This window comes from Poeciliopsis prolifica, unplaced genomic scaffold, assembly GCF_027474105.1.
Source record: "Poeciliopsis prolifica strain line A6 unplaced genomic scaffold, Auburn_PproV2 SCAFFOLD004, whole genome shotgun sequence".
Classification (NCBI taxonomy): domain Eukaryota; kingdom Metazoa; phylum Chordata; class Actinopteri; order Cyprinodontiformes; family Poeciliidae; genus Poeciliopsis; species Poeciliopsis prolifica.
Window position 1 is genome coordinate 6,389,049 of NW_026562379.1, and position 16,999 is coordinate 6,406,047.

General features: G+C 38.1%; 1 protein-coding gene across 2 annotated transcripts in view; it reads left to right on the forward strand.

The window, feature by feature from the left end:
- veph1 (ventricular zone expressed PH domain-containing 1) overlaps nucleotides 1-16,999 on the forward strand; it is a 60,057-nt gene that overhangs the window by 36,037 nt on the left and 7,021 nt on the right. For both annotated transcript variants that reach the window (XM_055027706.1, XM_055027707.1), the window contains 6 exons: nucleotides 3,326-3,546; nucleotides 3,946-4,167; nucleotides 4,505-4,869; nucleotides 8,907-9,046; nucleotides 9,461-9,595; nucleotides 13,698-13,815. In XM_055027706.1, coding sequence (XP_054883681.1) covers nucleotides 3,326-3,546; nucleotides 3,946-4,167; nucleotides 4,505-4,869; nucleotides 8,907-9,046; nucleotides 9,461-9,595; nucleotides 13,698-13,815 — 1,201 coding nt within the window. The remainder of the gene's footprint in view (nucleotides 1-3,325; nucleotides 3,547-3,945; nucleotides 4,168-4,504; nucleotides 4,870-8,906; nucleotides 9,047-9,460; nucleotides 9,596-13,697; nucleotides 13,816-16,999) is intronic.

Here is a 16,999-nt window from a genome sequence, read left to right on the forward strand (position 1 = left end):
ACTGTTTCCCTTTCTTCCTCGACCCCCTCGAAGGGAGCTCAGGCTTGATTCTGTGTGTGGCTCTATTGCTTGTTAGATCAGAATATATCACTAGTGAAGGAAACACTATACACTGCAAAAAGTCCAGTCCAACAGTTTTTGAAATAAATATGCCATCTGATTATAATAATAGTGATAATTCTTCCATGCTGTTGAAGGGGTTGGTGAGAACATGTGCTTATTTTAAAGCTTTCAGTAACTTATCGTGTTGCTCAGTTTTTGCCAAGTTTTCGTTAAGCGTCAAGGTACATTTATTACAATTTTAATAATTGAATTAGCAGTATTTTTAATGAATATAAAACCATGTCTGCTTATTTGGTGTGCAAATAAGCCGATATGAGCGTTCTATTTTTCATGTTTGACTTTTGGACCACAGTTACTTGCAAGCAATTTGGATATAACGAAGGATCGTTGTTTGTAATTCTGACTGACTTTTGATGGTTTATAAATGGTATTCAAATAAATATATGTATGGTTAGCATTTGCATTTAGACATTTGGGATGTGTAATTCTTTTCCTCTCCGAATGATTTTGTATTTTTGTGTTATGTAGACTTCAAAAAAATTTAATTAAATTGAGCTTTTTCTAAAACTGAAAGGTCTGTGTCGAACACAAAGTAGTTTGTTCATTTCATTTTTGTTTTTAAATAAGTAGAACCAGAAATATCCAGTAATGGTCACTCAAAAGCAGATTTGGATTTACCTATTCCTTAAATCTGGCTACATCAAGGACTATATATGCAAACCAAGACAACAGAAAACAACTGACCCAGAAAATTTGAATGTCTTTCTCTTCATAAGGTAAATATGTGCTTTTGATCCATGACTTACCAGTCTTTTTTTTTTTAACGAGTTCAGATTGAGCTGCAGATATTAAATGTTCAAATATTACCATAGATTCCTATTTTGATAAAACATCACCTCTGCATCCCATAATGTTCTGCAGAAGGGATGGCGTCATGTGGAGGGTTTTTTTCTGCCACGTATATTGTTTTATATGTAGACCAGAAAGTTCAGTACTGATACCATCTGACCTCTTCTTCAGCATCTTCACTGTCCACTTGCGGCAAACTTTAAATGAAGATTCTTTTTTTTTTTTTAACAATAATTAGCTTTGATCCACACTTGAGTGTCTGTGCAGTGTCCAACAAACTGACCAGCAGTGGATTGTGCCAATGAATTAAATTATTTTTAAGTAGCTTTCTCTATAAAAGTGTCCATAATCTGATAAATAATTCCCCCTGTTGCCAATACTGAACTTTTCCCAGAAGACAATAGCAAAACATCCCAGAAGTAAGTTATAAGTTCTGTTTTAATATGATGTCAAGGTTTCTTAAGGGGATGATTATGTTTCACTTTTACTGAAAGGAGGATTATTTTTCACTCTCTGAAATCCCTCACGAATCTGAAAGATTTATATTTTGTTCAGAGGAATATCTGGTTACATTTTTAAAATATTCCCATAGAGCACATCTACTACATGAAAAATGTCTATGAAACCTAAAAAAATCCTGTTTGGACGGGATTAGGAAAAAACTAAAACGTTAATGAACCAAACACTATAACTCACACAAAATATAGGATTCATTCCTGTTCCTTAACCTAATACTTTATAAAGATTGGATTATTTGGTTCACAGCTGAGCACATGCCTGAAAAACACAATAATAATAGATAGAGTTGACACAAATGTTGACACAAAAAAGTTTGTCTACGATGGATACATTCATTTAAATTCAGTACAGTTTATAAAAAGCCATTTTACAACAAATGCAGCCTTGAGGCACTTATAAACAAATTATTTCAATTCAATCATTCAATCAATGCAGATTTCCTTTAACAGTATGTCCAGTTCAGAAGCTCTCCAGAGAGATAAAATGCTTTGCAGATGACTTTAATCATGCTGCATTTCTAGTTCTTTTTGCTCCAAACACATCGTCACTGGTTTGGTCTTAGTTTCAGGCTAAAATCCTCATGTCAGGGTAATATTAAGTATTTTCCCTGAGTGTCCTCTTGAGACAAGATAGTTGATATTATAATTTGACCCTTGTTGTGCTGCCACAATGTTTAGAAACTTATAATTAAAAAGCTGTTTACACTGATTAGTGATCTCTTGCATAAGAATTTAGCCGAAACTAAGCGGATGCTTAGGATGCTGATTCCTTGCCAAGTGCTTCTAAATAATTATACAGCGAATCATTTGCTGTGTTACGATGGAGGCCTAGCATAATACACATGTATTGATGTTTTGTTTAAAGCAATATGGTTTTGTTTTAAACGAAAATCAAACTGCAATCTGTGTGAATAGAAATCCTTCTATTCTTTTTACCTCCAGCCTGAGCTGCAGGCGAGCTTCTGACTCATTTATGGGCTAAACTCTTGCAAATCCTTGTGGCACATTACCAAAGTCTAAGGTCAAGTTCTACATATTCTACTCTTCTTAGGATCAGTGAATACATTTATGGCTCTGTGGAGAGTGCTTATGAAAGGTGCCAGATGTAGCTTCGTCCTTCTCAACTCATTACTCTGTGTTTTAAAATATGTAAGCAGATTTTGGCTCTGTTTTCATATCTGGCCTTATTTAGAAAAAAAAAAAAGAAAAGTTGTTTAATAGGTTTCATTGTGGTTTTTTTTTCAAGAAAAGGTTTCATTTGTGTCACCATATGAATGCTTTGACCTGAGAGAGAACTGTTGTGTTTCTCGCATCTGTTCTGATTACTGTGATTTCAGTCTTGGTTAGCTTTTGGGCTGGAAGAAAATCAAGTGTCTGCGATTCAAATATCAAACTTTCTCAGACAGGTGTGAACAACCGTCCCTTGAATTGACGAAGCCAGAAGCCGCTTTGCGTCAGCACTGGGCGGGTTGAACAGGAGATAAACAATAGCACACAGAGGATGATGAAATATGAATATTATTACAAAGACCCCTTGCTAAGAAATCACATTTGGACAATGAAGGAGTTTATACTTTCTCAGCTTGCAGAGAGCTTGCTGCATGAGCTTGTGTTTATTATAGTTTGTCATAATTTAGGAAGAAAAGAGCAGAGAGCAGGGCCGACCTCCAACCTGGCTGGAAGTGCAAAACTAATCACATTTAAAATCACCTATTTAGCAAGAGAGATTTCTTGTTTCTCTATAAATTCCCAAGCTGTGACACTGGATGTTATAAAACCGATCTTGTTATTAATTCAGTTATTAGTTTTTCTTCCTCTAATGTACCTACTTTAAACATTTGTATGTTTGCTACCAAACTGTACGCTTGCTGATTTCTGTTGCCCCCTTCCTCCAGACCCACGCCCACAGCTCATTGGTCTACCTGGTGTCCCTCCTGGGCAGTATGGAGCACAGCTTTCACCACACCTTGCTGCAGGAGATCAGAGCTCTGACTGACAGATACCCATCGTTACTGGGAGGCTGTGGGAAAGACATCTACAGAATGAGCAACTCATTCACTGCCATAGCCAGAGTGTTGGAAAGACGACTGGAGGATAAAACCTCCCTTCACTGCAGGTTGGAAATGATGTGAAAACGACGGCAAGCAAACACTGAATCTTATTAACTTAGACTGTAGTCTGTCTGCACTAATCAGATCATTTCTGTGACAATTTTATCAATAAGTCTGAATGCGGGTGGTTCTGTACACTGATTTTTCTTCGTTCGGTGTTTGCTGCGCATCCAAAGCTGGAAAAATGTTTGATGTGTGCAGGTTAACAAAGATTTAAAGATTTGAAAACCACACAAAACTGTAATAAGTCAGCTTTTTGTAACTCAAAAATAATCTTGAGTTACAAAATACACACAATAATGCGGCACCTAGAAGTAAAAAATTAAATATCAAATCAAAGAAACTGTCAGGAATGGACCCGAATATTTTGACAATCAGAAATGAACAATCTAAATCTCTTGAAGGGTGGAAGAGGCATGTGCATCTTCAGGTGGAAGTCTTCCTGCTGGTCGAGGAGGAGGGACATCATCTGAGCAGCGACTGCAGGTAAAAGTCCAGAATGTTGACGAGAAAACGCAAAATGTGGGAACGACAGAGGAGGAAGGGGAGGAGTCTCCTTCGCAGCAGAGACGCCACAGCCTGAGCCAAGGCGTCAGGGAGGAGAAACGGGAGATGAGATTCAACAGGTCAGTTTCTGATGGTGCATCAAATCATTTGTTTAACTTGGTGAATGGAACAATGTTCTTAGAAGGCACCATAATGAAACATGTATTTCTCTGGAGGAATTAGTTGCAGCAACTAAAATATTAAACGGGAAAGAGAATTAACACATCTATATCTGATCAAATCTCATTTTCAAACAGTATGGCCACTAAAAATGTTACAACAAAGGTCATGTTACAGGTGGAATTGCTTAACGTTATGATTACAGGAGACCTTTGTTAAAACAAAGATAATAGTTTAAGTTTAAGTAATTTAAGTTTGATATTTTCTTCATTTATTTAATTTTCTGACCTTCAACAGATCAAAGAGCCTGGCTCTTCATATTGTGCGTTCACGGTCCATCAGCTCAGATACAGGAGAGGACAGCGAAGCTGTAGAGCCGACCACAGAGAGCTGCGCTTCCGATGCTCAGTCCAATCGGCCCTCAGACAGCCGCGAAGTCTCACCGGCAGAAAAGACGCTGACAAGTGACAACTCCCTGTCTGTCACGGTGGAAAAAAAGGAGGTGGAAAAAGCTGAGATTAAAGATGTGGACGGAGAGGGAGCAGAACTGGAGCAAACTGACAGACTCTTCATCCATTTAAGAGACAATATGGAGACGATCAGGGAGTTCTGCAAAGACATGGTGAAGCGGATCCCGGTCCCAGAGCAGTGTGTGATTGAAGGTAAAGTGAGTGATTCCTAACAGGTTTTCTACAACCAGACCTTTAAGTGCCATGTGCCGCAAAAATATTGATGAAGCTTAAGCTTTACCACAAGATTTATTTTCTAGAGATTTTATTTTACAGACCAAGAAAAAGGGATGCATTATTATGAAGGTGAACGAAGCTGAAAGATTTTTCATTTCTTTTCTTTTACAAGTAAGAGAGTCGGAAATGTTGCATATTTGCCTTTATTTAGAGTAAATATTTCTGGTTTGGATTGTTGCCATTGCTAAGTAGCCTAACTCCTCTCTAAACTTCTCAACAACTTTGTTGATTTATTGATCTTCATGATGCCGTCTGTTCATTAAAATTACACAACTAACCCACGATATGTTCACAGAACACATGCATTTTAGTGAACGATCAGTGGCACTGGATTGTGCTTTCATTTAGATTTTTATTCGTCTCCCTCTAGATAATTATGCTTCTCCATTGGAATGGAAAATCACATTAAATCCTAATAAAATAATTTGAGATTTGTCCTGCCAGTTTTAGATCTCTCTGTTGATTGAATCTTCACAGCTCAAGTAAATGGTCCAACTAGCTCCTCTCATATTGTAAACTTCAGTGGAGGTCTGCTAACGAACCATCATTTGAGTCAGATGTGTTGAACCGGGAAAACAAATAAAACTTACCAACCCTTGGGGATTGACTCTGGACACCACTGGTTTAAGATTGCATTGTACATCGTTTTCCATGAAGTACTACAGAACTGGAATGAGCTCAAGTACTAGAATAAACTGTGGTGCAGTAAGTATAAAAATGATGGTGCGAAGATTTGCCAGAAAGGGGACAGTGGAGATTTTACGTAACGTCCTGAAACTAAAAGAGTTGATAGTTACATGTGGTGACAGGTGTTGACTAATGGTGTGTTATGAAAACACCTGAGTTTCTCCTCCAACTCTTGGCTGATTAGTTGCACTTTAGATCCAAATAGACAGATGTATTTCTCATGAGTCTTGATCCCCCAATTATTTTCTATCTTGTTTGTTGAGACACCTCTTGCCTCTCTGAGATCTGTTTCCATTTACTATGTATGACCACATCAGGTAGGGATAAGGCTCACATGATGTCCCTGTAGTTTATCTTTGTCCTTTATGCACTACCTCCTGCAGTTTGGCTTCCTCCAACTCTTTACCTTGATCTGTCTACACTTAATGTGAAATATGCAATATTCACAGATTTTTTCAAAGGCTTCACGTTGATTTGAAACATGTGTACATTACAGCACAGAGTAACTATGAGCAGTCTTTATTTACTGGAGGAAATAGAAACATCTAAATCATAGCAACTATACCAGGTCTGGATTTCTGCGTTCAGGTTGTTCTGCAGACCTAAAAAGTTACTAATTCAAATCCACTAAAACTTCCTGACATACTTTGCTTGTGATCTAAGTTGTTTTTTGTTTTTTTGCTGGTTGGTATAAAGTCTAAAACAGTGTTATAGTATGATGTCTAAAAAGAGGAATTTCTTCATGTAAACTTTGCACAAAAAGCATTTTAGTTGTTTAATCAGTGCCACATTTTTAAGGAAAATGCTTTTGTGAGTTGAACAATAGAGTGGAGTTTGTGGGTTACACCCTTGAAAAACTGACAACACCTAACAGCTTAACCTGATATTTACCGTTGTTTGATATTGTTTATTGTATTTAGCAAACATGCGCCTCAGTTATGAGTCAGGAAACCATAAACAACCACAGTGGCTCGTCTCCTGTTCCTCAAGCTGTTCACTGGTTTGGTCTGACAAGCCATTCTGCCAAATCTCGTCTCTACATTGAGAAAGCCTCTAACGGCTGCTGAACCGCCTGCAGCATCTTAAATCACTGTAGACAGCATTGATAATTGATTTAGCCTGTATAAACTTCACGTCGTGTTTTTTTTCTCTTTGTTGTTAAAGTTCTTGCCAGATTTTTCCTCCACATGTAGGAACTGTAGGGTTCAGTCTCCCATCCACCTTTAGAGGACCCAAAAAAATGCCCAATGTTTACTTTCTTGCCGTCTTCCAAATGTAAACATCAAAATATAATTTCATGAAGGCATCTGAAGCACACGTACACAATTTCAGTTTTTATAAGGGGATGGTCGTGTGCATCCTGAACCCCCTGCTAATTTTGAGTGTATCTTTTATATACTAGAAACTCTCACTCTGATCTGATCAGCCAATATGTGTAGTAATGCTGCTTTAAAGCTGGCCAGAGACAATTTGTCAGAGAATACATAATGAAACAGGGGTGATTAACAGAGTCTTTAATTAGGTGCTCACATGTGGAAAAACACCCACCCAGTAAGAAGTGAGTGGCATAAGAATTGCCCGTGACACTAAGTTGAAACAGATGAAGGTAATGTAATGCAAAGTATGAACAGGCATGAGTATATGGAAGCGGTTTCTGTGTGCCTGCAGACTCTCCAGCCAACACAGAGCAGAAACAAAGAGTTCAAGAGGTTCACATGAATAAAACAATGAAATGAGAAACGGCTCTGCATCCAAATCTAATCCGCTTTCACGTGTTGTCAGTCATCTTTCGCATATTTAGGGATCAGATATTTCATAGACATTTATATTTGATTACGTTTGCTTATTTTCATTTTTCTAATCAATTTGATTCACATAAATCAAACCTTGGCTGGCATGTTTTAACCAAGCTCATCATATTTTTTATTTCTGCTTTTGAAGGGGTTTGTTTTTGCTGCAGCTTCGCAACGTGTAATGTTAGTGAAATTATGAGAACATGGTATTTGACAGATGGACCGAAGAGCAGATATCCTGAATGAAATGAAAATCACATACAGAATTAAAGACCTAACTATTTGCAACCAGGCAAACATTTCTACTCATAGTTGCAGTTTTTCTGTTCTTAAACATTTGCAAGTGGTAGATTCCATTAAACACAGGTAGACCCAAATATGGATGATCGCGACAACCTGAGACGATGATAATTTGAGTGAAGTAAATTTTATAATCAGTTCATTTTGGTCATTGTATCTCATAGTGGTCAAGAGTAAAACAGCACCCAAAACACTTTGTGCATTCTCATACATGAAAGAAAATGAAACTAATAAAATCTTCTCTGAACTCTGGTAATCTGATGAAATCTAGAAAGAAATGTCAAGCCTGGCACTCTAAAAACACTCTTTATTCCTTCTGTGAATGTATTCTCTTAGTATTAATGACAATCGACACCGGGGCTTGCAGCCCAGCTCCTATCAGAGCTGCTTTATCAGAACTGCATCACACTGAGCGTTTAATGTAAACAATGGAAAGGATGAGTCACACACAGTTTCATGATGATGCTACAGCGAAAGACAACTTCATCTGGACTTGCTTGTTGGACTTACTCTGTCCATCCCTTGGTCTTTTCTCTGCTTTAACCTTTTGGTTATGATGGTGTAATGTTAGGACTTGTAGACAAAATACTCTAGCGCAGAAATCAGTGAACCAATATGATTGGATACATTCACTGACGGTGCTGACAGCCTGTTTTATGTGTCAAGGTAACAAGATTAGTTTGACCTGTATGAGTTGCATTATTAGACCACAGAACCTGAGTTGAGGGTTACATCAGCTGGTTAGATCAATTGAACTTCTATTTAGCTTACAATGTGACTCGGGATCCCATCTGTTGTTTCATTTTATTTTTCTTTATGAGCCCACAGGATTTCTCGGCAGTGTCAAAATATTTTCTTTTTCCCCGAATGTTTTGGGAGGCGATTGTCGAAGGAAAAGACTTTTTATGATGATTTAGATGTGGTGTAATTCTTGGGTATAATTCCCATAACTCTGTTACCGAGCTGAGCTGTTGATGTTTAGCGTTCAGAGAAGTATAAACACGAAGAGAAAGATGTTTAAATACAAAATAACTGCAAATGTTTACATACTCCTGTCCAGTTCTTCCAGTTAAGTTTTTTTTTATTACCATGACCAATAAGATTGTGAATGTATATATATCTGCTGCAATTTTTTTTAATTTGGTGTTGACGTTTGGTGTTTTTTTGCAACAGATTCAAATCGAGTCTGCGTAGCCAAGCTCTCGTTTTCCTGTCCCCTGAAGGGCTACTACTGCCTGTACGCCAAATCCAGTTTCCTCCTGACCAGCCAACAGCCTCACCTTTGGATTCACATCATGCTGTTGCATCTGCAGGTTCAACCAAGTCACCACTCTGCATGCATGATAACTAAAGTACATTTAATGTGTGCTATAGCATGTGTAATCCAGCTAAACAAATACCCAAATAATTGATTTTGAGTTAAAACAAAATTTAAAAAAACTTTAACAGCTTGTGACAGTAAGTTTGTACTTTTTAGAGTCACATTTTGACTCTGCAACCTTTCGTTCATGACTGTGTGGTTTGGCTCAGCAACAAAAATGGACAGGTCCAAACTGCGACAAGCAACTAATAAAAAGGAATTTCCTCGTTTGTGTTCATGAGTTTGGAGAATAAAGCTGACATTGTTGTGACACAAAAACTCGCCATCTTAAAAAGGGGTCAGTTAAACTCATTTTCATGCACTGTAGATTTTTCCCTGTGTTTAATTTTGTATCTGGTTTCAACAGAGTAAGTCAAGTGCCACTCTGAGCAGCAGAGACAAAAGTGTCGAAAGATTAGCTTCTCTTTGGGAGAAGACGCAGCTGAAAGGATCACACAGCTTTTCCATGGCCATGACACAACAATCCACCCCACAAAGAAAGGTAAATTTATATATATATTCACCGTATATATATCCATATGTATATGTTTGTATATGTGCATGTATGTGTGTGTCAAAAACAAATATATAGACACACATATAAAGTGTGTGTGTGCTGTGTGTTCCCAGCAGTGGGACTGATATCATCATCACAAAGTGTGAACGTCATTTGTATTTACATTTTGACTCTGGTAAATGGACATTTCTTGATACAAGTCCTCGCCTCGCTCTCAGTCATTTTTATCATGTCTGTTTGTTACTCCATGCAGCTCAAAGTCAAGCCACACAGAGAAGTCGTGTGTTTCGGTATATGTGTAGATTTTACTATGCGTTTGCTATCCTGTGGTCGTGGGAAGCTCTTTTTGAAAATGTCACAACGTCAGGGGTCATTACTAAATGATTACAGCTACAAAGAAACCACATCTGTCCTTTCTCCCACTTTAAGCATACAGTTTCGGTGCAACCAGCTTAGTTTAGGCTATGGGCCCTGAAGTTACTCACACATGTGTCCAACTTCACTGAACAGAGAAAAGCAATGTCTTCAGTGTCATATCAAAGACAATGCAAAGTTTAAGCTATTTAGCTCGAGGAGCCTTTTAAACTTGACGACGCTGTACCAAATGTCCAGCATGGAGGTGGTCGCATCATGCTGGGGGTCTTTTATGCGACTTGCAGTCCCTGTGCATTGTTCAAGATGAACAGAATTGAATGTCTGAAGAGGACATTGATCTCAAATGCACTTCAGGATAAATTTTTGATAAACAACTTAAGCTTGTGGCACAGATTGGTAACCAGAAACACGTTTGGTGCAAAGAAGTGGAAGAATTGGCTGTGGCTACATCCCTGTTTATTTCTTTAAAATTAGTGTGGCCTCTTTCTCTGGGAGCAAAACAGCCAAAAAGAAGACAAGACTTAACAAGAGAGAAGAAGGAAGAAGGTCACAACCTTTTTATATGCGCAGCATTTCCTCTTTCCCTCCATCTTTCCTTCCCAATCAGGTCCACAGTTTCTCTCCGGGACCTGAGAGACAATCAGAACCATATGTCGGACATGTATATGTAAGGCAGAAAAGGTTAGCAATTACATCTGTATCAGCAGGGAGATTTAAAGGGAGGCTGCAAAGCTTTATGGAGCTTCTGTGATTTAAGAGAGGACTTATGTTTGGCTTCTGACAACTTACTTTAAGCAGTTTTATGGTCCAGAGAAAACAGAAAGCTGGTGGAAGACAAAATGAGAAACATGAAGGGAGGTAAAGACAACAAGGTGGAGAGCTGGTGATGGATTGGAGAAGACAGGAAGCATGAAAAAGGAGGGCCTGATGGAGATAGAGTAATAATTAAAACTGTGGATTAAGCTGCAATAGATCTTTTGTTTGCAGGTCTTTAAGCACAAGAAAATATAGAGGAAAAAATAAATGACAGGAATGAAGGTAAGAAGTAGCATAAATAAAGTTAGAATAATATATAGCCATGGAAACCAAAAGAAATAGGAGGAGACTGAAGGGAGAAGGGGTAGTGTTGTTTGACCTTCTGTTTCCTTGGTTTGTTTGTCTGTGGAAGAGGAAAAAATGGGTGGAAAGTGGGTTACATGGCGATAAAGAGTGAGCTCAAGCTGATCAGATAAAGATGTTTAGGGACATGCAATTCCTCCATGTGCCCTTTTAAAAAAGCTTTTAGTGTCTTTCATTGACTTTCATTTATGAAATCTAATTGTCCAAGGAGGCAGAAATGAAGCCTGTTTCTCGTCTGAGATCCTCTCAACAGTTTCAGATAAACTTATGTGATCTCATCATCTTTGCTTGTTTCTCATATAAATACTTCCAAGATTTGTGCGCATCCGAAACATATATGTAAAGTAAACATGGACATGTGGTTCATAAATGGTATCGAAGTGTATTTGTGCTGAATCAGGGCAGCACATGCTCATTTTGTGGAAGTACTTAAAGTTTTTTATCTTTATTTAGAAGATAAAAAAACTTTATCTTCTAAAAAGTTTAGAAGATAAAGTTTTGGGACCTATAAGAAGCAGTCGGTCCTCACAACTTATCGTTTGTTGGAAAAACGGGCCTTACAAGGTGATAAACACATTCACTCTTTAACATAAAGTTAAAGAGTGGATGGAGGCAGACAGATGCTGACTAGGTGCCGTAGGGAATGGAGACATTATGTTTGTTGTTTCTTTATGTCTTTATTAGAATGATTTATCTTTCTTCCCGGATGAATCAAAAATACTGTGTTGTTTCACAGCTCAGCAGAATGATTGTCACGCAGGATCTTTGAAGTTTCTTCTAAATATACAGTGATGTACTTTTCATTTGACCGGCATGCTGTGTTGCTTAACTTTTTTCTAGTAGTGGGTTCAGAAGTAAATGAGTGCCATCTTGCTCATTTTGCTGTTGTGAAATAATTCATTCCTAAATGTGTTCTGTTGCAAATTTATGTTCCAGTTTTGCATTCTTGGTCAGTTTCTGGCTGACACATTGTTTTTACTACAAATTGGAAACAATAATCAAGTTTGTTTTTGTTTTTTCATTCAAACTTGTAAGCACTATAAAACCGTACATCTTCTTTATGATTAATCTTTTTTTTCCCACACGTCCTGCCTCGGCATTGCAGGCGTACCATTTAAAGAACGAGGTTGCAAGGTATTGTGTTCCTTGCCAAAAGTATATCTGGGAATGTATATCCTGATTCTATGATTGATGTTATTACATCGGGATCGCTCCTGGCATTAAAGAAGACAGCTTGCATAATAAAATATGAGCATGACCTTCAACCTTTTGGTCTGTGTACGTCTTTCTTTTAAAGTTCAGTCATTGAAATAATAATAATTGTGCTCTACTTCTTGATATGAAGGGGAAAGTAATAAATATTATATAGTAGAGTTTGAGGTATTAGCAAGAGTAGACAAGTATGAAAACACAAAATGTCTGGCTTAAAAAATAAATTGCCTTTTTGTTAATTTAATATTGAAAACATGGAAAAAATTACTTTCCTAACTATTTCCTGTTCTGTTTTCTAAAAGAGAAAATCATGAAATGACATAGTCATGAATGGCATCTTGCAGATAACATATTCCAGATTTTCCGTGATGCTGGTTGCTTGTAACTCTGATGAATTTTTATTAAACTGAATCCCAGCTTCAAAGCTGTTCTCCTCAGTGTCTCAAACTGCATTCCTCCAGGGCAAAGCCCTGCGTCTTAGATGTGTCGCTTGGCCTACACACTTGAATCAAATGGCGAATTGCATCACTAGCATCCAGTCAGCTCTGCAGCGCTCTTCTAATGAGCTGATATTGGAGCCAGGTGCGCTGAAGCTGAGAACCGTAAAAGGCTGGAGGACGTCGGCTGTTGAGGAATGCAGTTTGAGAGCCCTGCGGTGGAATCAGCAGGACAGTGAATGTACTACTTTGACTGTCGAAGAATCAATTAGGGATGCCCAATCCAGATTCTTATCCTCAAAAATAAATCCAAGTCATTTAAGAACATAACGCTGTTATTTTGTTAAAGTTTCCATAATAAGTTCTATTGATGTGGTATAAACTCAGTGACCTGGAAGTGCAGTAAAATAAAATTTCATCAGACGTAACTCACTCACCAATAACATTTGCTGCACTCCTTCATATTCTGCTTTGTGTTTTTCCATTTCCAGGCAGTGACTAATATTTTCTCCCAGGAGTTTCTGCTGGGAGAAAATATCAGTCAGAATATACATGTTCTGACCTCACAGATGTCTGTTTTATCCTCACATGGTTTATTTGTATCCACAATCAGACTTCCCTTGGCTATTTAGGGAGGTCTGATAGCAAAAAAGAGGAAGCTCTGATATTACTCTGTGCGTGTGTTTAACATTTATCACTTTGTAAGGCCCGTTTTTCCAACAAACGATAAGTTGTGAGGACCGACTGCTTCTTATGGGTCCCAAAACGAAAAGAACAGTAAAAGAAGAAGTACTGTTCTGGGTTCGGTTTAGAGTCAGGCCTGTACAGGTAACAGTTACATTTGGGGTAAAGATCAGGGTTAGTGTATAGAAATGAATGTGAAAGGTCTGGATTTGGTTGGTCCTAATAGATATAAAACCTGTTTTCTCATTTTTCATCTTCAGGACCTGGACAACCTTCACATCCAGCTGGAGGAGGTGCGCTTCTTTGACCTGTTTGGGTTCAGCGAAGAGGAGGGGGGCTGGCTTTGCTTCATGTGCAACAACCCTGAGAAGGCCACAGGTGAACACACACACACACACACACACACACACACACACATCGGGCAGTTCTTGTTCGTTCATGTCTCGGCCCGTCATATTGCTCCGCTTATCTTGCTCACCATGTTCTGCTGTCTTCCCTAAATCAAGCACAGGCTTTTGAGAGAGCGCTTTCTCATTTCTTGTCATCTCACTGCCAGTCTTGAGTAAAGATGTTTCTCAGTAGGATGTTTTCACTCAAACTTTCTGAGAGGAAACCAATCTTTTCTCAAAGAAATTTCTCTTATATACTATAAAGAAGGTAGACACTGGATTCAAAAGGCTGTTTCATCACACGGGTGTATCTACCTCCTTTATTATTGTTTTGTTAGTCAAGCACAGACATTTGTATTTCTAAAGTTGTCTCTGTTCGGAAAAATAACTCTAGGTTACAAAAAGAGCCTAAAAGGGATTTTCATAAATACGAGATTCAAACAGAAAAAAACAAACAACTAAAGACTTTAGAGAAAACAAAACAAAAAAATATTTACATTGAAATGTAATTTATCATATATTTGCATTCTGCCCCTTTAGTCTAATCTAATACCCCTAAGACTCAGGGAAAGACCTGGATCGTCACTGATGAGCTGCTTTCAGCCTTTATAACATACGTTGCTCTGATGTTTGATGGCTGCTAATGAGAAGCCAGAAAACAGGAACTGCCTGAGGAGATAGCAATAACTAGTTCAGCCTGTCTGCTTGATCTCTCCTATATATTGCTGCAGAAGTTGTCATATTTACAGCCCAGTAAAAAAAAGAAAAACAAATCCAGTTTGTGTCGTAAACTGAGAAAGGAACGGGATGTACACATAAAGTAGACTCAAGAGGCTTTAAGGTTATAGGACTTTATTTTAGTTCACTGAAGATTGACATCAATACCTCACAGAGTCCACATCAATACCTCACAGAGTCCAGATGAGGGTTTCTGTGACGTAGACTGAGGGTTTCATTACCTGAAATGTGAGTTTTGATATTGTGTGACATGTGACTGAGATGCAGAACAAATGGTTGGGTTATTTAAGTCCTTTGTTTGGTTGTGTTCAGACATTTAGAAGTAGAGGGATCTGTCATTCTTCCTGTATCAAAAGAAAGCAGTTACAAGTGTTAATGTGTGTTTTATTGTGTTTCTGTCAGCTTAACTTACCACTTTAGCAAGTGGTAAGTTATAAGACGAGGAGCAAACACTCAGCTCCTCCTGGTTTGTCTCCTCAGCTGGGTGGGCCAGTAAAAGACAGAGACATGTTCCAGATGCTGCGCAAATGGTTAGCGCTCAGATGAGCTGATGCCTGTTAACATGAAGTCATTACTTTTGATTGATCTTAGATCAGTTTTGTACAAAACACAGCTAATTGTTGTAATTGTACACGTGATCAGCAGATCAGAAATAAATCCACTTCCAACTTCATTTTATTGTCATGCCGTTCCACTAGCATGTAGCCACCACCAGTCCAAAGTTTCAAATATCTTTCAAACATTGGATTGTCAGACATTCAGTCTGCTATGATCTCATCAGGACTCATTTCCCTTGATGTGTGGAAATATTTTTCTGTCCTTGATCATTTGTACACCGGCTATGTTTATCACCAACTAGAGCAGCAGCGACCCAGTGAGCAAATTGCTTGTATCTGTGGTACCTGGTGGACATGTGTGTACTCAGTGTAATCTGTCATGAATCCAGTGCAGAAATAAATCAGAAAGCTGGTGCAAAACATGAGGGGGAAAAATGTAGCATATTGAACAGCTTTTTGAATTTCCTCAGTTTATGAAGAGCGCTTGCATTCTGCCCCTTTAGTCTTAATCTAATGCTCTGGTCTGACCTAGCCAACTTCTCAGAGTCCGAGGTTTCATTGACAGACTACCTCTGAGTTTTTCAGAATCAATGCTGGACACTCTCCAGGTCTGGAGGAAACTTTCAAGTATGATTAAGCTTAATCCCACAAAACGAAGCTGACATATTTTCTGCATTTAATCTTTAATTCTGCAATCATCCCTGATTATTATTTTTTTTTTCCCTCTCTTCCGTGTTTATTTCAGCTGGCAAGATCGCTGTGCGAAAGTTCAATCATCAGAAACCTAAGTAGACCGAAGGCACATCCTGCTCTCTAACACAATTAATCTCCATGTCCTTTGATACAGCTTCACTTACTGAGGTCGAACAAAAGGGTGCCGTCATTGTTGCAGAAAAGAAAAAAAAAATCCGAAAAAAAAAAAAAACAACAAAAGGGAATTTGGCATGTAAAAGAAATGGTTGAATTGATCAGAAAGACGGAAAAAGTTCATCACTGATCCATTCAGCAGCTGCTATAGATCAGCAGCTCTTGAAGTCTGTGCTGTGAATTGTTGGTTTTTTTCACCAGTTGGTGAGATGAACTTCCTGCCACTATGAAAACTGCAGAGGAACCAGCATTTCCTGCAACTTCATCACATTTATGATATTTACTGCTGACTAAGCTACTGGAGTATCTTTGAAGTGTAGATTAATGATCGGTGTGGAGTGTGCGTGCTTATGGATGTATAGTATGCTTGCAGATTGTAGATTAAATCAGAGGCTAAATATGGCCGAATCCTTTTACTTATATCGTGAAAACATGCTGTTGGTCAGCTGACATGCGCTGAGACGTTGAACGCCAAAGCAGGGCAGACGTTGCTTGCAACGGCTACTTTGCTATATTTTTATTGGGGATAGATTTCATTGATAAGGTTATGTAGGCCTTCAGCAAGTTTTTTTGGATGAAACATTCTGTTTCAATGACATTGAACCACAAAAAATATCATCACTCAGATATGTAGATGAAAACGGCCCCAAAGTTAAGATAGTTTAGAGCAAAAGTCATGAGAAACGATTTCTGCAACCATGAGATTAAGTAATGGTTGTTACGTGTTGGGTGTCCTAGAGTCCAACTTATTTATTATTAGTTTTTTTTATCCGCATTTCATTTTTTCTGTCAAGTCATATTTTCAATCTTTTTCAAGATGCTCCAAGTATTGTGAGTTGAAATGCTTGACTCTTCATGTTAAGCAGATATTTAGCAAGTATCTTCATTTATTTATTTTTAAAGCCTTGCTGCTTTGATTGTGAATCCATTTAAAATCGTCTCAAAAAACATTTTTGATGGGAGCTCCTGACCTTCGACTGTTTACTCTGTAGACTCTGTTAGCTTTCAGTA